The sequence below is a fragment of the Camelina sativa genome, chromosome 15, assembly GCF_030686135.1.
Source record: "Camelina sativa cultivar CO46 ecotype springtype chromosome 15, ASM3068613v1".
In the NCBI taxonomy this organism is placed as follows: Eukaryota; Viridiplantae; Streptophyta; class Magnoliopsida; order Brassicales; family Brassicaceae; genus Camelina; species Camelina sativa.
In genome coordinates this window covers 27,790,222-27,813,115 of record NC_141894.1, presented here as the reverse complement: position 1 = coordinate 27,813,115, position 22,894 = coordinate 27,790,222, and the positions used below count along the sequence as shown (strand labels likewise).

Below are 22,894 nucleotides of genomic sequence, written 5' to 3'. Positions count from 1 at the left end.
ATGTTTATAGTTTATACTGAAGGGTTATATGTAGTTAAAATAGGCATTTTGTGTTCTAAAACTTTGAAATAAAACATTTTTTTCCATGCTTATAAAATTAGGCATTTTAGATGAAAATTTGACAAAACTAACCTTGTTAAAATGGTAGTGATTTCTGGCGCTTGAATTTCTTGGACGCGTTGGAGAATTGACTTGTTTTGGGAGAGCTCTAGTTGTACTGATTTAATGTTTTTTGGTTTTTTTACAGTAAGCTATTAATGGAAATGGTGCTTTGTGAAAGTTTTTGGAGAGCCACTGCCATATTACCAAGTTCTCATCAATCTCATCTTAGATACGAAAACAAAGATAATAACAAAAAAAAAAAACAAAAACAAAATTGCATACTTAACTAAATGTTTAATGGCATAAGACAACAATATAACAATTCTGAACATGAAAGAGAAGAATCATTTCCTTAAGCTTCTTACTCCTTCAAGATCTTCTTTGCCTTTCCAACCATTTTGTCTATGCCATTATAAACCATGTAAGAAAACTGTTCAGGAAGATCATCATACTTACCATCAATCAAACCCTGAAACGAACATTTCATATAAGCCAACATATAACAAGCAATTATAGAACAACTAAGAAAGTCATGAACTGGAGTATGAATGTATATACTAACCTGATGAGACTAAATGAGGAGTTTGACTACTGTTAGAAGCCATTTTACTTACAACATACATGGATTAAAGTAAACTAAATGGGGAGTCTGAGTAGTTGAAAGAGTTGGTCTTGAAAACCGAAGTGTACTTCTAGAAATACCGGGGGTTCGAAAGAATGCAAAAGAGGACAACAAATGTATTAAGAGAAACTATACCCTAATGATTGTAACTAAGGGTACGCAAAGACTAAATGAAACACACATGTATCAAGAAAAAAACTATATCCTATATCGAAAAATCATGGACAAGAGTGTGAAGTTGAAATAAGACATTTTGCTTATATATTATTATATTTTTAATGAGATCATATATCATTTCTGTAAGTACCTCTTCACAATATTCTAGTAATTTTTTTTTGAAAACTCTACTAATAAAAAAAATCATCACGAACATCATTGAGATATATAACCGTAAAAAAAAAAATTAAATTAATTTGACTCTAAACACCAAAGTGCAGAGTCGGTCTTGAAAACCAAAGTCTACTTCTAAAAATACCGAGCTTCGAAAGAATGCAAAAGAGAACAACAAATTATTAAGAGAAATTGTACCCATATAAAAAAATCACGGACAGAAATGTGAATTTTAAATTTGTAATAAGACATTTTGCCTATATATATATATATATTATTTTCTGTAAGTATCTTTTTACAATATTCTAGTAAAAATTTATGAAAAATCTAGTAAGAAAAAATAAATCATCACGCACATCATTGAGATAATTAACGAAAAAATAAATAAATAAATTAAGTTGACTCTACTACACACAATCAATAATTCAATATTGTGAGACAACTCCTTAGAAAATGATTGTGTGACATAACTACTTATAAAACGGGAAAAATGCCAAAAAAAACCCCATGTTATTTTTATTTGGACGTTTAATACCCAATGGTTTTGGATTGGAATAAAAATACACCAAATAATAAAAACGTGTCATTTAAAACCTAAAATAATAAGTTTTGTTATTCTCGTACATACGATTTTTCAACAAAACTAAAATTCCAATTTTAACCTGGTTATCTAATTAATTATTAATTTTTAATAGATTTTTTTTAGTTTTCTGTTAATCATATCAAACCGATAATTAAACCTGGTTCATAACTTAACCGGAATCTCAATTTCAAAAAATAACCGTAAGTCGATGCTATGCTGCAGTCTGAGATGTGAGAGATTCGTCATCTTCCATTAGTTATCCAAGATTTTGAAGCTTACCCAGATGGGATTGAGTTTCGCAGTTGCTCTAATCCCAGAAATATAATGCAATCTCTCACCTTAACTCGGTACCCAACTCCAATTTCCCCGCCAAGACTCAATCTTTACCCGCTAAGACAAATCACAGTTTATGTTCTTTCAACTCCGACCACCGGTATTAACCGTCGCAAGATGGCGTCGTCTCGCCGTGAGTCTGCTTCATTTATTCTTAATTACATAACTAAATATAATCCAAAAGTGAGCGAAGGTAGGAAGAGAGACAACAAGACTTTAACCAAAACAATAAAATCAAATACCAAAGCTCTCCTTCTCCCTGTGAAAATAATTAAACAACGCCAATTCCGAAAAGAATATTTACTTCACTTTTTTCTATGTTGAAACAATTAAACAAATCAATCTTTCTCCTCTGGGGAGAGCCTTCGCTTCAACTGGAGAGACTGTACTTTGTTGAAACCCCCATTTGCTAACTCAAACTTTTAACAGTCTTTTGGAGCAAACAAAAGGCTTTCAACGAAATCAAACAACACACAAGTTATATAAGAAGATTCTTCTGTTTCAGGCTGTGCAATGTGTCAAATGAAATCACCCGGATGAGCTTGATTTACTACCTTCTTTCTCTGGATCTTCAATCTGCTTCGGTAATAGATTCAAGAAGCTTCCTTGGTGTGTTGTTGTCTCACCAGATGCTTCATCTTCTGTTCATTTATTAACCGTCGCGAGATGGCGTCGTCTCGTCGTCTCGCCGTGAGATTGCTCGGTGGTAAAGATAATCTGGGTTAATTACCGGTTTGATATGGTTAACAGAAAACCAAAAAAAATTCTATTAAAAACTAATAATTAATTAGATAACCAGGGTAAAATTGGAATTTTAGTTTTGTTGAAAAATCGTGGGTATGAGAATAACAAAACTTATTATTTTGGGTTTTAAATGACACGTTTTTATTATTTGGTGTATTTTTATTCCAATCCAAAACTATTGGGTATTAAACGTCCAAATAAAAATAACATGGAGTATTTTTTGGCATTTTTCCCCTTATAAAACTCATACATGTTTACGTTACAACCTCATCATATTCATAACTGATACTTTTTTGTATTCTAATTGTCCAACGACCAAATCAAAATAGGAATCAACTTCAATGACTTGGTCTAAAACGGCGTTACACAGTAATCAAAAGACTAATAATTTGGCTAATTCGATATTGTATTTGCCGCATAAAATTCAAAGCTTTCATTTTTTTTCTTGCATGCATCACCTAATTTATTAGTCCCCTCCTTAATCCAAATTACTATTAAAATTAATCCCCTTCTGAAACGGAAAAAAAAATTAGTAATTTAATTACACAGTACGATTGAAAATTAAAAATTTCATCAGTGTTGTTGCTGGCAAAGATTCCTCTTTTCTCTTTATCTTCCTCCTCACTTTCAAATCTTCTCGAGAAAAAAAAAAAAATTCAACTTTACCCCAAAGAAGCAAGCTTTTACTTTTCTAATTCCACTCACCAAACTTCCAAAGTCTCATCTTTTTTCCACTTAAAAACCTTAACTTTAATAATCTCTGTACGAAAAACAAAATCATTTTGATTCTTTCGAATCTCAAAGGAATCGGATTTTTTCAAATGGGTTGTACAACTTCAAAGCTCGACGATCTCCCAGCAGTAGCACTTTGTCGTGACCGTTGTGGTTTCTTAGAAGCAGCGATTCATCAACGTTACGCTTTAGCTGAAGCTCACGTCTCCTACACACAATCCCTTAAAGCAATCTCTCACTCACTTCACCAATTCATCAATCACCACCACCGTGACGATGATTCAGATTCACCCAAGAAAGCTAAACCCAAGATGGATGATTCCGGTTCCGGGTCGGGTCATCTCGAATTCGATTCGGATTCTGACGATGACGATACTGATTCGTTGCATTCGTCTCCTCTACATCATCATCTAGACGACGACGAGGACTCGAATCCGAAGTCGTATTTGCATATTAACTATATGAAGAATAGTTCGATGGCTCCTTCTGTGGTTTATGAGCAGAGACCTTCGAGTCCTCAGAGAGTTTACTTCGGCGAATCATCAACCTCTAGCTATAATCAATATCAGAACTACGGAGCCGAGACTTTGTCGAGGTTGCCTCCGCCGCCACCGTCGCCGTCGAGGGAAAAGGTTTGGGATTTCTTAAACCCTTTTGATACTTATTACACTCCGTACAGTCCTAGTCGTGATTCGAGAGAGCTTAGAGAAGAATTGGATATTCCGGATTTGGAGGAGAACGATGAGGTTGTGAAGGAAGTACATGGGAAACAGAAACTTGTGGCTGCGGCTTCTGTGGAAGAGCCGTTACGTGATTCTGGTGGTGCCAGCACTAGCGGAGGAGGTCAGGCTTCTCTGTATCAGACTAGGCCAAGTGTGTCAGTTGAGAAAGAAGTGATGGAGCATGAGGTTCATGATGTCGTGGAGAAGAAAGTTGTTGAGGATGGTGGTGGTGGTGGTAAGGACGTGGCGCGGAGGAGTAACGCTGCGGCTGCTGCACGTGGCAGTAGGGTCCGGCATGAGGTGCCTGAGGTTGCTAAAGAGATAGATGCTCAGTTTTTGAGAGCTGCAGATTCAGGAAGTGAGATTGCAGTGATGCTTGAAGTGGGCAAGCATCCTTATGGTCGCAAACATGGTAGATTTCATTATCATTTGCTACATCTCTTATTTATTTCGTGTCTCTTTTTAATGATTCTGTTGGGGAGGGTTTGCTTATTTGTAGAGATCAAGTGAATATGTGTGGTTTTGTGTCAATATATGATTGTTGCCACTGTTGTCAGTGAAATTAAAGTTTAATTTGCAGCTTTCTTGTGTTTGAACCATTCTTTGCTTCCTGAAAAATGGAATTTGTGCCTGTATTGGAGCAGTTTCGTCGAAGAAGCTGTACGAGGCTACCCCATCACCGTCTATGGCTTCGCCAGCTCAATCATCAACCTCCAAGAAAACCAAAGCTGAAGCCTCTTCTTCAGTGGCTGCTCCTACTTACGCAGACATTGAGGCAGAGCTTGCTTTAAGATCTCGGAAACTTTCTTCGACATTGCACAAGCTCCATCTCTGGGAGAAGAAGCTTTATGAGGAAGTCAAGGTATGTTCAAACAGAAATTGTCTCTCTTAGGATAGTCAGATGTGATCTCTTTGGTTAGCTCTCTCTAGTCAAGGTTTGAACTACATATTTGTGCATGTAGGCCGAGGAAAAACTGCGTGTAACCCATGAGAAAAAGTTAAGGAAGCTGAAGCGTCTGGATGAAAGAGGTGCTGAGGATCTAAAAGTAGATTCAACACGAAAATTAGTGAGAAGTTTGTCCTCAAAGATAAGGATTTCGATTCAAGTTGTTGACAAAATATCCGTGACAATTAACAAGATAAGAGACGAAGAGCTATGGCTGCAACTGAATGAATTGATCCAAGGGTACGCTGGATGAAGTTTAAATGCAATCGTATTATACTATGATCTTGTGTTTTGTACTGGTTTCTCATTAGATGTCAACTCCTTCTTTCAGGCTTAGTAGAATGTGGAAATCCATGCTTGAGTGCCACAGAAGTCAGTGTGAGGCTATTAAGGAAGCCAGAGGCTTAGGCCCCATAAAAGTGAGCAAAAAACTCGGTGATGATCATCTTGAAGCTACACGGACGCTTGGGCATGAACTTATAAATTGGATTGTGGGATTCTCGAACTGGGTCAGTGCGCAAAAGGGTTTTGTAAGAGAGCTGAATAGTTGGCTTATGAAGTGTCTTTTCTATGAACCTGAGGAAACTCCTGATGGGTTCGTTCCATTTTCACCTGGTCGTATTGGGGCTCCATTGATTTTCGTGATCTGTAACCAGTGGGAACAAGCTCTAGATAGAATATCAGAGATGGAAGTTATCGAGGCCATACGCCGTTTCACAACGAGTGTGCTTCATCTTTGGGAAAAAGATAGGTCAGAAACCCGAGAGAGGATGACAGGGCTGGGTGATCCAAGGAATATGGACCGAGAGGAACAGAGAATACAGAGAGAGATTCAAGAACTGGAAAGGAAAATGGTTCTGGTTGGTCAGTGCGAGGATAACATTGTCTACCAAAGCGACACTAGTAACGAGAGTTTACAGGGTAGTCTTCAACGTATATTTGAAGCTTTGGAGAGATTTACAGAGGAATCTGTGAAAGCTTATGAGGATCTCTTGCATCGTGCTGAAGAAGAATGCGGCTCTCGGGAAACAGATGAAGACTAATGGAAAACCATGGAGGAAAATATTGCATGACCAAAAGATGATCAATAAACTTGGGAGTTGATTCACGTGCTACAGACAGCCATGATGCATGATCTGCCATGACTCAGCTCTGCAGTCAATAGTCTAGAGTACCAGACCCAAATTGGGTCACCCAGTTCATGTATGGCTGGTATCTAAGGCACTGGGAAGTTAATGTATCATCTTCCTCAGACACGGCCAAGAACTGCTCTGCGGTAGACATGGGATAGAGAAATGGGACAGTGCTCGGGTAACGTATGTGGGTGGGTGCGTGCCGTGCCCTATCTAGGAAGGGGATGGTTGGTTGATCGATTCCATGGTTCAGAAAAAATGTAAGATACTTTGGCACAAGTGATGATGTGAAGTACCCAATTTTGTATAGCTTTATTTATTTTGTAAAACGTTACTATGTTCCACAACATTTATTTAATCTATGAACAAAAAACTTAAAACGGATTTATTTATGTTTGGTTTTATTAATTTGGGAACTGTGATTAAACTAGTCTGCGATTATCCTATATACCACAAAGAGGCAGTACATTAGTAGGGATGAAAGTAGGCCTGCGAAATTCGGGTCGGTCGGATACTTCGGGTTGGGTAATTCGGATAGTCGGGTAGTTCGGAATCTGGGAAGTGTTACCGAAAATAACCGATTTAAATAACGGGTCGGGTCGGTTCGGGTATCGGGTTTTTTGGTTATTATTTTTGGTTACCGAAACTAACCGAAGTTTTTATTTTTTTGGTTAGTTTGGTTATTTAAGTTAAATCGGGTCAAAAATCTTGGTTATTTTCGGGTAAATTCGGGTAATTTCGGTTATTTGCGGGTAGTTTGGGTAATTGGGGTAATTCGGGTCGGTTAATTTCGGGTAATTTCGGGTAATGCAGGTAATTCGGGTAATTTCGGGTAACCGATCGGTTAGGGTGAACCGAACCGACTGAACCGATAACTGATTACATATTATAACTCCTTCCGATCGGTTTTCTTCTCTTAACCAAAACCGAACCGAAAACCGAAAATTTCGGTTCAGTTCGGTTCAGAATTCTCGGTTCGGGTAATATTCTCGATGAAAGGTTCAAGAATTCAAAGCTCCAAGCCTTTAACTATAGAGATATTTGGCATTTTAGACAGTTTTCAAAACATAATTGTAAAAGTAATACAATCACTATTTACAATTAGCAAATTCTATATTTTTACTATTTTACTGTTCACAAGACTTTCCAACCCTTATCAATATTTCATATTTACAACACATGCCATTGAACGTCTGATATATATATATATATATATATATATATATATATATATATATTTTTACATATATGTTCTCTACAATCTTAAAAAACAATATGCCCATCCCATGGTTTGATACGTTTGCTACGATCACACCTTGAATGAGAGCTGCGAGACCCTATTGTTGACTGAAAAAATTAAAAACATTTGTGATTATAACAGATGCAAAACAAAGATGTATTAAGTACTAAACAAATTACAAATGCAAAGCATTTTTATTTTATTTTATTTTACCCCATTACATATTACAAAAACCAGGGCTTCAGCTATACAATATGGGATAGGCAATGCAGTTGCGAGTAGCATCTTCATATTGTGTAGCTGAAGCAATGGACCATTGTAATTTGTAATACTGTGGTAGCCTTGTAGGTTGAAAAAGTATAATGTGAGAAAGTATGATTCAAAGGAAAAAAATATGATTCTATTGAAAAATCACAAGAACTTTTGAAGTAGATACATGTAGAGAGAGTAGTGTTTATGCCAGCAAAATATTTGGTTATATATATACAAAAAAAAGTATTGCAAGGGGGGATGTTGAATCATCAAAATCTAGGAAACATATTAATTAGTTTGACTCCCTCATTTTCTTATTCTTCTTAGTAATTTAGGAAAACTTAAAAATACTAAGAAAATTAATAAATTTTGGAAATATATTAGCACATTTGAGATAATCAAACATTGACTACACGAATTAGGAAATATTGTTATTAACTTTTTTTTTCTTTTTTCCTGTTGATAACCGTTATAAATTAGTTTTTGACTCTTTTTTTTCCTTGACAAGTCAATGTTTTTGTCAAATACTAGATGTTGGAAAGTTTTCCCAAATCAACAGTCTCGTTTTCCTCCATGTGGAAAGACTTTGGCACTTTCAGAAACTGGATATTAGAGAGACTAGTCAAGGTGTAATCCTCTTCTTCAACTAGCCATGTAGACAAACTTCATTGAATTAAAAATGTGTACACGATAAAGCATAAATACAAGTTTCTAAACCAACATAATAACCGAATATATGGTACAGTAGAATTTACTGAAACTAGACCAGAGATATAAACTCTAATAGGCTGGTAACTTTTACTTGATAACCTTTACTAAACACAAAACTACTTGCATGGTCATTTTTTTATAAAGGGCTTTCAACTAAAATACATAATGACGATTACAAGTAGGTCTGGACAAAATACCCGGATCCAAAAATCCGATCCAAACCCGATTCGGAAAAATCCAATCCAAATCCGTATCCAAAATTTTTAAATATCTGAATGGGTTCTAAATTTCTAAATCCGAAAACCCAAACCCGATGCGAACCGGAATTCGAATGGATATCCAATTATATTCAGAATATTAATATATAGTAGTAATATATTAATAATTTTAATAATGTAAGTGTCTAAAATATTCAGATTTTTGGATATTTTATATATTTTTGAGTACTTCCTTTAAACTATTTTTAATAAATTTAGATAAAAATACTTTAAGGTTTTAGATAGGTCAGATATTTTTGAATAATTTAGACAAATTTGAGTACTAAAATTTTAAGTTTGGAGAACTTCAGTTAATCCGAATCCAACCCGAACAGATCATGTACCTCTAAACCCAAAAACATAAAATTCCGAAATATTCGATCCGAACCCGAACGCCCAGGCCTAATTACAAGCTATGGCACTGATTCATACAGTTTTTAAAGAAAGTAAAGCGAAATTAAAGAACAATTTATTTGTATGAACTTAAGAGAACTTAAGAGTCTATCAGAAAGATCACTAAACACCACTAATTTGAGCCTCGATCGGCCATGACGACTGTGGAAGTTGACATTGAAACAATTAGGGTTAAACTACAAGTGACATAATAGAGAAAAACCATTTGGTCAACATGCAGAAAAAGTTGTCTGAGTAAATAAAACATATAACTATTTCACCATTTATTTGGAGGAAAATTATTTTACATTTCTAAAATTTACCATCTGTCATGCAAGAAAATGCGTGTCCTCTTTATTAATCGATCACTTCATTTATTGATTTATTTCATAATCATTCTAAAAAACCCTAGATTTGTTTTTCCTGAATATATTGTGGTTAAATTTTTTAAAGTGACGATAATATTATTCTTAACTATTTATAGAAATATTATATAGGTAAATAAAATAAAATTTCAAAGATATGGAATCCTAAACTCTGAAACGAATCCTGAACTGCAAAATTAAACCCTCACCCTAAAAGTTCAATATTTTTTGCATTAAAAATTTTACCTTATAGTATTTTTAAGGAAAAACAAAAATAATTTTTTTTTCATTCTTTACATTTATAATGTTAGCTTATTTGTTAAATTTTATAATAGCCACAACATTGATTCATATTGACTACACTTTTAAAAGACTTGCAGACTTTTAATTTCAATCCTACACATTCAGATATATCTCAAAAAAGCAACATATTTACAAGGACATCTCCAAGTCAATGCAAATCAAAAACTTATAATTAAAATTTATTCCAAAGTATAAAAAATAGAAATACTTATCAAAATTTAATTTAAAAATTTTGAAATAAAAACTTTAGAAAAAAAAAAATGACGAACGAATATATTTTGAAACTAAAAGGCGCGCGTATAGCACGAATATTCATCTAGTAAAAACGAATTAAAAGAATAATTAAAAAAAAAACCCTTGAGTGACAAAAAAGAAAGAAGGTCTCTTCTATTTTTGGCACGAGAATAATGGTCATAATGCTATAAAATCAGACTCTTTGTCTTTGGCAACAAAGAGACACTTAAGCTTCATTAGTCAAACGACTGCAAAGACCAAACAAGGAATCAGATAAAACAATAAGGAATAGTTGTGAATCTCTCCCCTTGTCCGCTGAAGAATCATGGGTTGTTGTTACTCATTGCCTTCAACTGTAGATCCTATTCAAGACCAGACGACCGATGCATCTTCCGAACCCAGAAACGGCAGAAGAGAAGATCCACCATTAACAAAATTCTCTTTCTACGATCTCAAGATGGCCACCAGATATTTTAGTCCCGAAAACATTGTTACGGAGCATGGCTCCGATATCGTCTTCAAGGGTCGTTTGCAAAATGGTAGCGTCATCGCTGTCAAGAGATTTAATAGCACGGTTTGGCGTGACCCTAACCTATTTGTGGTACGTAACCTATCTTTGTCTGAAAATGTTTTTATGTGACGGTTATTGTTCTCTTTTAATTTTGATGGGTTTGGTTATTATGTTTCTCGAAACGTTGTCAGGAAGAGGCACAAAGAGTTGGGAGTTTAAGACATAAGAGAATCGTCAATTTGATTGGATATTGTTGTGATGGAGATAAAAGGCTTCTTGTCGCAGATTTCATGCCAAATGATACTCTTGCTAAGCGTTTATTTCAGCGTATGATTCATTCTCTTCATATCTTATTTAATTTATTTCATATTTTAGGTTTTGTGTATCTGGGGATATATAGTGAGGTTACAATGTTGGTCTATATGACATGCTGTGATGGTATATATCAATGTATATTGCTTGTAGGAACTGATTGAATCAGATTGAACTTGCTAGCATTTTTGTTGTTGTTGTTTTGCTTCATAGGGAAGCATCAAACCATGGATTGGCCTACGAGGTTGAGAGTAGCCTATGGTGTAGCTGAGGCATTGTGTTATTGCAATACGGCAGGCTTTGCTTCGTACAATAATCTAAGTGCTTACAAGGTTCTATTTGATGAGGTATACATAAGACAAACATTCTTATGTATATGCCTTCTCGTGATGCTAAAATGTTTTTTTTTAAATTGTTTAATGGTGTAATCGAAGGATGGAAATGCATGTCTTTCTTGTTTCGGCTTGGTGAAGAAGATCAATGATGATCAAAGAACAACAACAGGTAATAAATACGCATTTCTCTCTTTATATATTATTATCACTATTAAAATGTGATGTTATATTCTCATTTCAGGAAGTGTGAACCCTCATAATATGACATACAGATTTGGTACTATCCTTGTGAATCTGATAAGTGGAAAGCAAATTCCTCCAAGCCATGTAAGTAATCTTTTGCTTTCTTAGTTGTGTGAATCAACCATTCATCTTGACTGTGACTGTAATCATAAAGTTATCTACCATTGTCCATTTCTTGCAATAGAATACACATAAAAGCCGATTAATTAGTTGTTATTATCATGCTTCTAGGCTCCTGAGATGATACATCGAAAGACTCTTGTTCAGTTGATGGATCCATACCTGAAGGGGAGGTTCTCCATGGATGAAGCTACCGCAGTTCTCAATCTCGCCATTCAATGTTTGCAGCACGAGGATCAAGAGAGTCCCAACACAAGAGAGATTGTTGCAGAGCTTGAAACCTTGCTAACTAGAGCAGAAGTAATGACTTTATCATATTCATAATTTCATGCTTTGTTATTTTTTGAAATCTTGTATTCATGTTAAACTTGATCTTCCTGCTTGTAGGCTCCCTCTGATGAAGTGATTGAAACGACAACGCAACAAGAGGAGGTATCATCATCAACTCGTATTTCGCCACTAGGAGAGGCTTGTTCGAGAATGGACCTTGCATCTATTCATAAAATCATGGTGTCGACAGCATATGACGATGACAAGGATTTCATCGAGGTAACCAAACTCATCAACTTAAACATGACTACAATTTATTTGGCATCAAATAGGCTAACAACTATTCTTGTACTTGTTCATGAGCCAAGTTATCTTTCGAAGAATGGATACAAGAGGTGAAAGAACTTCAAGATGTACGTAAACAAGGTGATCAAGCCTTTGTAGAGCAAGACTTTAAACCCGCCATCGACTGTTATTCTCAAGTAGTTATTATAACATTCTCTTCCCTTTCACTTTCAGCATGCATATTAGTAGAATCTCTATATCTAAATCTGTTTCTGTTTTCTGTCCACAGTTCATTGAGGCTAGGTCAATGGTGTACCCAAGTGTTTATGCAAGGCGTAGTCTATGCTATCTATTCTGCAATGAGCCAGATAAAGCCCTCCTTGATGGGATGACTGCACAAAGTGTGTACCCTGATTGGCCAACCGCCTTCTACTTGCAGTCTGTGGCCTTAGCCAAACTCAACATGAACATTGACTCTACTAATACTTTGAAAGAAGCAGCTATTCTTGAAGCAAAGAGAAAGCACCAGTGAGAAAGAATCTTGATTTTGCATATTTCCTTTCCTTTAGGATAAAATGTGAAATAATCAAATAATAGACGTGACATTTTTGTTTGTTTCTGATTGAGAGAAGTCTTGCATAAATTCTGAGTTTAGAATTATAATAAGCTGAAACCTTTTTTTTTTTTATGTGAATCTTCATTTTCATCTTTTGCATCAGTGACTAATTTTGAGACAGCACTTGGGTATATATAGATAGAGAAAAGAAAGTCTTCATTCATTTAGTTTCCTTTCTTCTTTGTTTAAAGATCCAATGTTTGGTTATGGAGATTGCACGTAGACTTCTGAGCTTAACTCTTTAACAAAAGGTTAAATGTATAGCAATCATGCATGAAACTAGAAGAGAAACAGGAAAGATGTATGCAACCCTCTTGTCTTGGATTTAGATAATATTCAATCAACAAAATTCAAGAACAAGAACTCACAAGTGTGGCAAGAAATGGATGTGTCAAAGTTTGTCACATATATTAAAGATCTCATGTCTCGTTCTTGTGGTCGGGTTGTAATCTCATGTCTCCGTACTCACACGTATTGTGGTTGCTGAGAGGAAAAGTAGACAAGATCTGAGTTTAGTATATAGAGGTTATATTACATTTAACTGTTGAGAGCTTTTGTAATCTTCTCCAGCCACATCCTTCTAACAGCTCATTGTACAGACACATAAGAGACATGTCTTAATTGTCACTCGTGCAAAATGGAATAGGAGACATGTCTTAATTGTAACGAAGTGTTGAGCTGTGAGGATGGTTAGAAAGAGACATAGAGCTACAATGACGGAGATCTTGATCTATTACTTTTATATTATATGAGATGCCTCTTGTCACCTAGTAAAAGGTGTAACGCACAAACATCTTATTAATGATATGAATATTTTACGCACCAAAAGATTCCTCTTCTTTCTCTTCCCTTCTGGTGTATATATATGTAAGGCTGGTGAGGCAATGAGAAGGCAGAACATACATCTTAAACTCTCTCAATAACAAAAATCTAAACATTAACAAAAATGGCTGTCTCTTTCCATGTTCGCTCTAACAGTTTCCCCTCAAGACCTCACCCACAAGTTGCTCATGTTGATGAGCAGTTGGCCCGTTTGAGATCTTCTGAGGAAACCTCAACATCTTCCAGCTATTCTATCTGTAAAAGACTTGACAACCTTCAGGATTTACATGAGTCTCTTGACAAGCTTATTCGCCTACCTGCTACCCAACAGTCACTAGCTCAAGAGCAGAACAAGAAAGCCGTCGAGCAGCTTCTTGATGGATCCCTTAGGATCTTGGATGTGTGCAACATTTCCAAGGAAGCTTTGTCACAGATGAAAGAAGGTCTCATGGAAATCCAATCCATTCTACGAAGAAAGCGCGGAGATCTATCGGGAGAGATCAAAAAATACTTAACCACAAGAAAATCTCTTAAGAAGTCATTCCAGAAAGTACAAAAGTCTTTGAAGGTTACACACGCCGAAGACAACAACGATGAAGTTTTGGCTGTCTTTGGAGAAGCAGAAGCAATTACAGTTGCTCTTTTTGATTCTCTCTTCAGCTACATGTCCGGATCAAAGACTTGTAGCAAATGGTCAGTCGTCTCAAAGTTAATGAACAAGAAGAAAGTTACAAGTGAAGCCGAAGCAAACGAATTCTCGAAGGTTGATTCCGAATATCAATCAGAAAAGACTTTGAAGATGGAAGATGTTCAGAACCTAGAGTCATGCATTCAAGATCTTGAAGATGGACTTGAATCACTTTCAAAGTCTTTAATTAAATATAGAGTCTCATTCCTTAACATTTTAGGCCACTAAAAATGAGTGCCTACAATATTTTTGTGTAGAAAGTTAATGTAAAAGTGATCTCAAAAACAACAAATACAATTAAGTAGTTCTTTGTTATATCTCTTTATCTTTCTCCCTTATGAAAGAACCAAATTAATCATCTCAATCTTGTTACCAAAAAACTCATAAGAGTTTTCTAACGGTGAAAACATTTTTTTAACTGCCCTGAAGAAATAAACATGTGCTTTCTTGACATATCATGTGGCATATTTGAATCTCTACACGTTTATTCGAAATTTTAAAAAGATCCACAAAACTTTTATTAGGTGGATGTGTTCACATGCCGTGATCTACGTTTATGGATCTTGCCCCTACTTCATCTATATCACAGTTGTCTTCCCTTTGATTAGTATAATCATATGCTGCAATGCAAGCGTGTGCGGTACTGGAAACAGGTTATTATATAGTACACGGATAAACTTATAAATATTCACAAAAAAATTCTGATGGAGGAGAAGGCAAAGCCAAGCTGGAATTGACAGAAGCTATTGGACAGTGCTCGTGTGGTTAGACATTTTGTAAGATAACAAAAATTGCATTATCGTATGCACAGATAATGATATTATTTAATTTCTTGAAGACAACCTCCACACGATTTGTTTCACATGCTATTATTTAGGGATAGAGATCTCGCTTCGCTCCACCAAATCACCATTATTATCACAGCTGATTTAACATATGAAGATTTTAATATAATTAACATTAACCAAGCGTGCATGTAACATAATGTCAAATTACGTTTTTCTATGAAAGATTACATTTATTTGTCTTCTTACATAACATTAGACCACTGAACATGACAAAAGCTACTTTTCTTGAGCAAGTCTATAAAGAACTAAATTGAAACGAATTTGGTTTATTGATGTTTTCATGTAATGTAACTTTCTTCATGTTCTATATATAATTTTGCCTTGACTAAATCTTTGTATTTTTGTTTACATCTTAAAAAGTAACAAACATTATTATAAGTATACAGGACAGAGATAAGGGTGAGTTTCGATTTCAGACAAGCCAGCTCTATCTGTTTGTAAATAGTCCCTCGTGCAATGGAACTCAACTCAGTGCAATAAGTAAATGAAGAATTGAGCTGTGAGGGTTGGTTGGAGAGAGACAAAGAACTGATATGGTGGAGATCTTGATCCATTATTTTTATTTTCCATATCTGATGAGATGCCAATTGTTTAACCACCACGAGATTCGTCTCTCCTCTCTTTCCTGATGATGTATATATGTATTGACCAGAAACGCATGGAGAAGGCAGAACAAACATCTTAAAGCTCTCTCAACATATTCTTCTTGATCAATAACCTATAGCCTAAGATCAATAAAAATGGCTGTCTCCTACCACGTTCGCTCTAACAGTTACCCCTCGATACCTCACCCACAAGCCGCTCATGTCGATGAGCAGTTGGCCCGATTAAGATCTTCTGAGGAAGCCTCAACATCTTCAAGCTCTTCTATCTGTCAAAGACTTGACAACCTTCAAGAACTACACGAGTCTCTTGACAAGCTTATCCGCCTACCCGCTACACAACACGCTCTAGGTCAAGAGCAGAACGAGAAAACCGTTGAGAAGCTTCTTGATGGATCTCTCAGGATTTTGGATGTTTGCAATATTTCCAAGGATGCTTTGTCACAGATGAAAGAAAGTCTTATGGAGATCCAATCGATTCTAAGAAGAAAGCGCGGAGATCTATCAGGAGAAGTCAAGAAATACTTAGCTTCAAGAAAGTCCTTCAAGAAGACTTTCCAAAAACTACAAAAGTCTCTCAAGGTTTCACAAGCCGAAGACAACAACAACAAATCTTTGGCTGTCTTCGGAGAAGCAGAAGCTATTACAATTGCTCTTTTTGATTCTCTCTTTAGCTACATGTCTGGATCAAAGACTTGCAGCAAATGGTCAGCCGTCTCAAAGCTAATGAACAAGAAGAAAATTACATCTGAAGCGCAATCAAACGAATTCACTAAGGTTGACTCCGAATTCCAATCCGAGAAGACTTTGAAAATGGAGGATGTTCAGATCCTAGAGTCATGCATTCAAGATTTTGAAGATGGACTTGAATCATTATCTAAATCTTTAATTAAATACAGAGTGTCGATTCTCAACAGCTTTGGCCATTAAAGTCTAAAGATTTTGTACATATAAGAAAAGTTAATAGAAACAAATTCAAGTCTCAATTCCAAACACATTTTTTTTTTTTATCTTTGACTCTTTTAACATCAACAAACAAGTTCATCCTATAAACAATAAATCAGAAAATTCTCTAATTATATCTTGAACCTCTAAAGTTCACAGGTTAAACATGGTAACAAAAAAATTGCGTCAACAACTTCAATCCACCTAAATGACGCTTTATGGACTCATTATTGGTGAAGTTTTTCGAATTTCACACGTTCTTTGCAATAATAACTCTGTTCATGTCTGTATGGTGGGAAACATTTGAAGTAATTCAAGAAACCATAATTAAGAGAGATGAAACTTCAAAGTCTCCGTGAGGTTTCCTTGAGCAAGTTATTATATAGAAAGAATTACTGAAATGTTATTCAAAAGTTGGTTTATTACTTATATCTATAAATCTTTTGAAAATTACTCAAATGGTTAGTGACCTGGAGGTAATTACAATTTACTCCTTGAGTTTTGTTTTTCGATTTTGAGTAAAAAAATAAAAATAAATACACATCAGCAAATTAAAATACACATCATTTTCGATTTTCCACGTCACAACCCAAAAACAAAAACTTAATCGGTTGTAAAATCGGGAAAACAAAAAAAATTGATCTTTTTTACTGAAAATAGGACGATATATGTTAGATCTAATACTGGGCTATCAAAAACAGTTGAATTAACAAAAAAATCAATGAAAAACGAGTGAATAAACGGGTTATTAACCAACTGAGCTGTGTGTTTTTCTAGTAACTATCACGCAAACAAAGTATATAACCACCAAACGTTATAATATTAATAGTAATTATAATTCTGTGCCTGCTCAGATTCACTGGTGTAATAAATTTATAAAGTTAATTTTTTCATAATATATTATACAAAATAATTAAAAAATTAAACTCAAAATTCGAATAAAAAAAATAAAAAAATTCCGACGAAGTGATGACTGAGTTATTGAATTAAACGGCTGACTTATGAAATATTTGTAAATTTATATTATTATAACTCAATATTTAAATTTACAATTATTATAACCAATAAAAAGTCATAATTATAAAGAAAAATTGATTTTTACACATTCTCACCAGAATGTGTTAAACATACAACACATGACGTTCATGGGTTAGGGTTAGGGTTGGGGTTTAGGGTTTGAGATGTAGGGTTCAGATGAGTAACATTATTTGTTTTTTTTTTAATTTTGGTTCTAATGTGTTTTAATGTGTTTGGTTTAAGGTGGTAAATGGATATACTAATATTATTACCATTTGAATATATTTTTAAAAAATCAAAAAAAAATTTGGTTATTTTCGGTTATAGGTCGGTTAGATTAATATATAACCATAAATAACTCAAATTATATTGTAATTAAGTAGTAGCCTAATATAACCAATAGTAAGCCGTATATAACCGAAATTAACCAAACATACCAGTTCAAAAATACCAAATTGGAAAAATTATTTTTTTCGGTTCGGTTTGGTTTGGTCGGTTATTTAGTCATTCTAATTTGATGGTTGGCTGAGTTATGGTAAAGTTGTGGCTGAGTTATGCAACAGATATATTAATTTATTATATACCTTCTCGAGAATACAAAAAATGTTGTTGGGGAGACACAAACAATAATTATGTTTATTGTTAAGAACGACACGCGTAATAAATGAGATTTTAGCGATTTTTTATTTAAAAGGAATTCAAAATTTGAATTTGAATTTAAAATTGTTTTTTTTTAATAAAAGTATTTCTCAAACAATTGACTGATATGGCTGAGTTATCTACATAAACGACTGACTTATGAAATATTTGTAAATTAGAATTATTATAACTCAAAATTAATTTATAGAATGAAAAAATGAATATTACAATCATTATAAGCAATAAAAAGTAATAATTATAGACAAAGATTGATTTTTACACAGTCTGATCAAAATGTGTAAAACATTCAAAACATGACATTTAGGGGTTAGGGTTAGGGTTAGGATTAGGGTTTGAGGTTTAGAGTTCATATTTCCAACATTATGGGTTTTAATATAACAGTTTGGTTTTGGTTATATTGTGTTTGGTTTAAGGTGGTAATTTGGATATACTAATATGATAATCATTTGAAAATTATAAAATTTTTGAAATTATTTTTCGGTTATTTCCAGTTATGTGTCGGTTAAATGAATATATAACCATAAATAATCTAAATGTTACCCAAATTAGGTCGATTAACTTAATATAACCGATAGCAAGCCGAATATAACCGTAATTAACCGAAAATAATGGAAAAAATAGTTTCCGGTTCGGTTCGGTTTGGTCGGTTATTTAGTCATTCTAATTTGAGGGTTGGCTGAGTTATAGTAAAGTTATGGCTGAGTTATCGTTTAGGGTCTTCTCAATAATATGAAAACGTATTCTTCTTTCCTGGGTCTTTTGTTCTGTCAGATTCCTAATAAGTATTAAAACGTCTCTCGATATTACAAAAAGTGTTTTTAGGGAAGCGCGAAAAATCACTAATTCTGTGCCTGCTCAAATCCACACGCATAATAAATTCATAAAGTGAGCTTTTTATCACAAGATATTATTGCAAATAATTAAATAAATTATTATTCGAATTTAGAATTTTATTTTTCTAAAAGTATTAAAACGTCTCTCGATATTACAAAAAGTGTTGTTAGGGAAGCGCAAAAAATCACTAATTCTGTACCTGCACAAATCCACACGCATAATAAATTCATAAAGTGAGCTTTTTATCACAAGATATTATTGCAAATAATTAAATAATTATTATTCGAATTTAGAATTTTATTTTTCTAAAAGTATTTCTCCAACAATTGAATATTAAAATTATTATAACTCAAAATTTAAATTTAGAATGGAAATATGTCTATTATTAGGTTAACTGATGGTTTCCCGCCAAAATATCGCTTTACGGCTGAGTTATGAAAAACGGGAAAACGAAAGGTCATGTGACGGCTGAGTTATAGTGAGTTATGGCTGAGTTATCACAAGAAACAATCTGAAAGTAAATGAATGATATATATGATTTTACGGCTGAGTTATAATATTTACGGGAAAACGAAAGGTCATGTGACGGCTGAGTTATAGTGAGTTATGGCTGAGTTATCATAAGAAAAATCTGAAAATAAATAGATGATAACATGTGTTACTATTGACTTAAGTTGAGTTATGGACTTAACTCAAATTTTATTCAAAAATGTTACCAATCACTAACAAAACAAACTTTTTTAATTAGTTATTTTATTTCTCCTAAATTATTATTTTTTATTATTATTTGAAATGAAAATAGACAAAGACCTAAATTTTATTCAAAAATGTTACCAATCACTAACAAAACTAACTTTTTTGAAGTTGAGTTTGAATAATCATGTGTTATGGTTGATGTACAAGTTTGAGGTATATCCTTTGTAAAATTGTTAACTCAAAAGATTATTCAACATCATTGAAATTTTCATGAGTTAAAGATGTGGTAAGTTGAGTTTTCTATTTTTTTTTTAATTAAAAAAACGAAAATTCAGTTATATAATACCAAAAAATTATTTTTTTCGTTTTTATTTAATTCATATATCAAGAAAAATATTTTTTACTGTTTTTCTTTTATTTAATAACTTTTTTAATTAGTTATTTTATTTCTCCTAAATTATTATTTTTTATTATCATTTGAAATGAAAATAGACATAGACCTAAATATGATAAGATTTTAAATATTATGGCATGCATGTAGTTAATTTTTTAATTTGCAATGTAACAAAGAAGTTTATTTAACAATGTAACTCAGCCACAACATGAAAAACATTACAGTAATTAAAAAGCAAAAAAAATTGCTGCCAAACTCAGCCGCTTCATCAACTGAAAATATGTAACTCAGCCCTATCGTTTGATAAGTCAGCCGTAACTGAATAACATTCTAGTTATTAATCTTTTGCTAATAAGTCAGCCGTCAAACGGCTGAGTTGTCGATAAGTCAGCCTATGACGGCTGAGTTATAATTTTTTACCATAACTCAGCCGTAACAACATCTCATAAGTCAGCCGTTTTTCATAACTCAGCCAGACGGAAAATGTTAACTCAGCCGTGTCGTTGTGATAACTCAGCCAAAATTTTGATAACTCAGCCGTGTCGTTGTGATAACTCAGCCAAAATTTTGACAACTCAACCATCGGGTGAAAACTCAGCCGTAACTACAACTGAGTTATGCGCATAACTCAGCCAGATTTAATAAGTCAGCTGTAACCCTTGACTGACTTATGCACATAACTCAGATAGATTTTTAATAAGTCAGCCGTCCGCTCTTACTCAAATGTTTTTCCGATAACTCAGCCGCAATATACCTATAACTCAGCCGCAACATACTATGTAACGCGTTACGGCTGAGTTATGGTTACACGTCAGCGATTTCTGACGTGGCGTCTGACGTGGCAATGGTATTTTTGTAATTATATTTTTTCCGGTAACATAAAAGAGGGACACGCTGGGTATTTTGAAAATACCCGAAACATTCTAGTAATAAAAAAGTTTTTTGTAGATTCTGGTAATATTACCTAAAATGAGTAACATTTGAGTAATTCAGCCTATTATATATGAAAAAATGTTTTCTTTAAACTCTGTGTGCATGAGTTTTAACTTTTTATATGCAATGTTTAAAGTCCCAACGTGGACTTACTTTAATGTATACACTAAACATGTATTGTGTCTCCCACCATTCATCTTCACATGTCAGCCTTCCATCGATAACTAAATTTAAGCACGAGTGGCTTTAAAACAATGTCTCATTTTTGTGCAAGTCTGTTTTCAAGAATATAATATAGACAAGATCCTAATTCATTGGTTTTGGCATGTGAAATCACACGGTTTACTTATTTTAATGCTGAATCATTTCCATTGTCTCCCACCATTTAGACATGAACAGAGCTATTATTGCTGTAAACGTGTAAATTGAGAGATGCTTGTAGTATTCTAGAGAGGAATCTTGGCGCTGTAATTTGGTTGGTTTAAGTTAAACTGTAAATTTTTGGGAGGATTCGATAGTAAATGGTACAAGTCTTTATTAGGTGACTTCTTGTTTTCTTAATTCAAGACTGAACTTGTTCTTTGATGAGACTATAATCAAATTAAGAAACGCAAAATCATATGAGAAATATTGATGTATTTAACCTTTTGGTTATATATGTACAAAATTTATAGGCATTAGTGGCCTAAGATGTTAAGAATTGAGACTCTATATTTGATCATCAACTTGGATAGAGATTCAAGTCCATCTTCAAAATCTTGAATGCATGATTCTAGGATTTGGACATCATCCATCTTCAATGTCTTCTCGGACTGGAATTTGGAATCAACTCTTGTGAATTCATTTACTTGCGTCTCACTTGAAACCTTATTCTTGTTCATTAGCTTTGAGACGAGTGACCATTTGTCACAAGTCTTTGATCCAGACATGTAGCAGAATAGAGAATCAAAAAGAGCCATTGTAACAGCTTCTGCTTCTCCAAACATAGCAAGAGATTTGTCATTGCACTCTTGTTGGTCTTGTTTGATTTTCAAACTCTTGAGGACCTTTTGGAATGACTTTTTTAGGGATCTTCTTGAGACTAAATATTTCTTGACCTCTCCCGATAGATCTCCACGCTTTCTTCGTAGAATGGATTGGATCTCCATGAGACCTTCTTTCATCTGCGACAAAGCATTCTTGGAAATGTTACACAAATCCAAGATCCTGAGAGATCCGTCAAGAAGTTTCTCGACAGCTTTCTTATTCTGCTCTTGAGCTAAAGCCTGTTGGGTAACTGGTAGGCGGATAAGCTTGTCAAGAGACTCATGTAGCTCTTGAATGTTGTCAAGTCTTTTACAGATAGAGGAGCTAGAAGATGTTGAGGCTTCCTCAGACGATCTCAAACGAGACAACTGCTCATCGACATGAGCAGCTTGTGGGTGAAGTCTAGAAGGGAAACTGTTAGAACGAACACGGAAGGATGGTGCCATTTTTTCTTGATCTTAAGTTCTTTGTTGTTGATCAAAGAGAAGATGCTGAGAGCTAAGATGTTTGTTCTGCCTTCTCATTGCCTCTCCGGTAATTACTTATATACACCATCATGAAAGAGAGACATGAGGAATCTCTTGCTGCATATAAAGTTATTATATTGAAAATTAATGTCTGTGCAATGTTCCCCCTCACACACGTCATTGCCTGTATGCAATAAACATATGACTCAGATCTGATAAAATGAATGTGCACAGTCGACTTTGCAACGCGTTGGCATAGTTTATGGAA

At 34.2% G+C, this 22,894-nt stretch overlaps 5 protein-coding genes across 6 annotated transcripts; 4 read left to right on the top strand and 1 right to left on the bottom strand.

The window, feature by feature from the left end:
- Nucleotides 1–3,281: 3,281 nt before the first annotated feature.
- LOC104747516 (uncharacterized) lies at nt 3,282–6,631 on the top strand. 2 transcript variants are annotated; one of them, XM_087489522.1, is made up of 4 exons: nt 3,282–4,580; nt 4,813–5,030; nt 5,131–5,354; nt 5,446–6,631. In XM_087489522.1, exons 1-4 carry the CDS (start codon nt 3,536–3,538, stop codon nt 6,155–6,157), a joined length of 2,199 nt encoding a protein of 732 aa, XP_087345648.1. In that variant the 5' UTR covers nt 3,282–3,535; the 3' UTR covers nt 6,158–6,631. The 2 variants fall into 2 exon arrangements, 1 of the variants encoding a protein (XP_087345648.1); XR_015582807.1 differs by having other exon boundaries at nt 3,354–4,580; nt 4,749–5,030.
- Nucleotides 6,632–10,129: 3,498 nt separating this feature from the next.
- Nucleotides 10,130–12,765, top strand: LOC104747515 (putative inactive receptor-like kinase BSK12). The gene is made up of 9 exons (XM_010469159.2): nt 10,130–10,603; nt 10,705–10,840; nt 11,039–11,172; nt 11,260–11,329; nt 11,402–11,487; nt 11,635–11,823; nt 11,911–12,072; nt 12,162–12,275; nt 12,368–12,765. The coding sequence occupies exons 1-9, from the start codon at nt 10,328–10,330 to the stop codon at nt 12,608–12,610; spliced, it is 1,410 nt and encodes a 469-aa protein (XP_010467461.1). The 5' UTR covers nt 10,130–10,327; the 3' UTR covers nt 12,611–12,765.
- Nucleotides 12,766–13,588: 823 nt separating this feature from the next.
- LOC104747514 (uncharacterized) lies at nt 13,589–14,519 on the top strand. The gene has a single exon (XM_010469158.2). It carries the CDS (start codon nt 13,641–13,643, stop codon nt 14,430–14,432), a length of 792 nt encoding a protein of 263 aa, XP_010467460.1. The 5' UTR covers nt 13,589–13,640; the 3' UTR covers nt 14,433–14,519.
- Nucleotides 14,520–15,645: 1,126 nt separating this feature from the next.
- LOC104747513 (uncharacterized) lies at nt 15,646–16,640 on the top strand. Its single transcript, XM_010469157.3, has one exon. The coding sequence runs from the start codon at nt 15,793–15,795 to the stop codon at nt 16,582–16,584; it is 792 nt and encodes a 263-aa protein (XP_010467459.1). The 5' UTR covers nt 15,646–15,792; the 3' UTR covers nt 16,585–16,640.
- A 5,114-nt stretch (nt 16,641–21,754) lies between these two features.
- Nucleotides 21,755–22,673, bottom strand: LOC104747512 (uncharacterized). Its single transcript, XM_010469156.3, has one exon. The coding sequence runs from the start codon at nt 22,603–22,605 to the stop codon at nt 21,811–21,813; it is 795 nt and encodes a 264-aa protein (XP_010467458.2). The 5' UTR covers nt 22,606–22,673; the 3' UTR covers nt 21,755–21,810.
- Nucleotides 22,674–22,894: the final 221 nt, after the last annotated feature.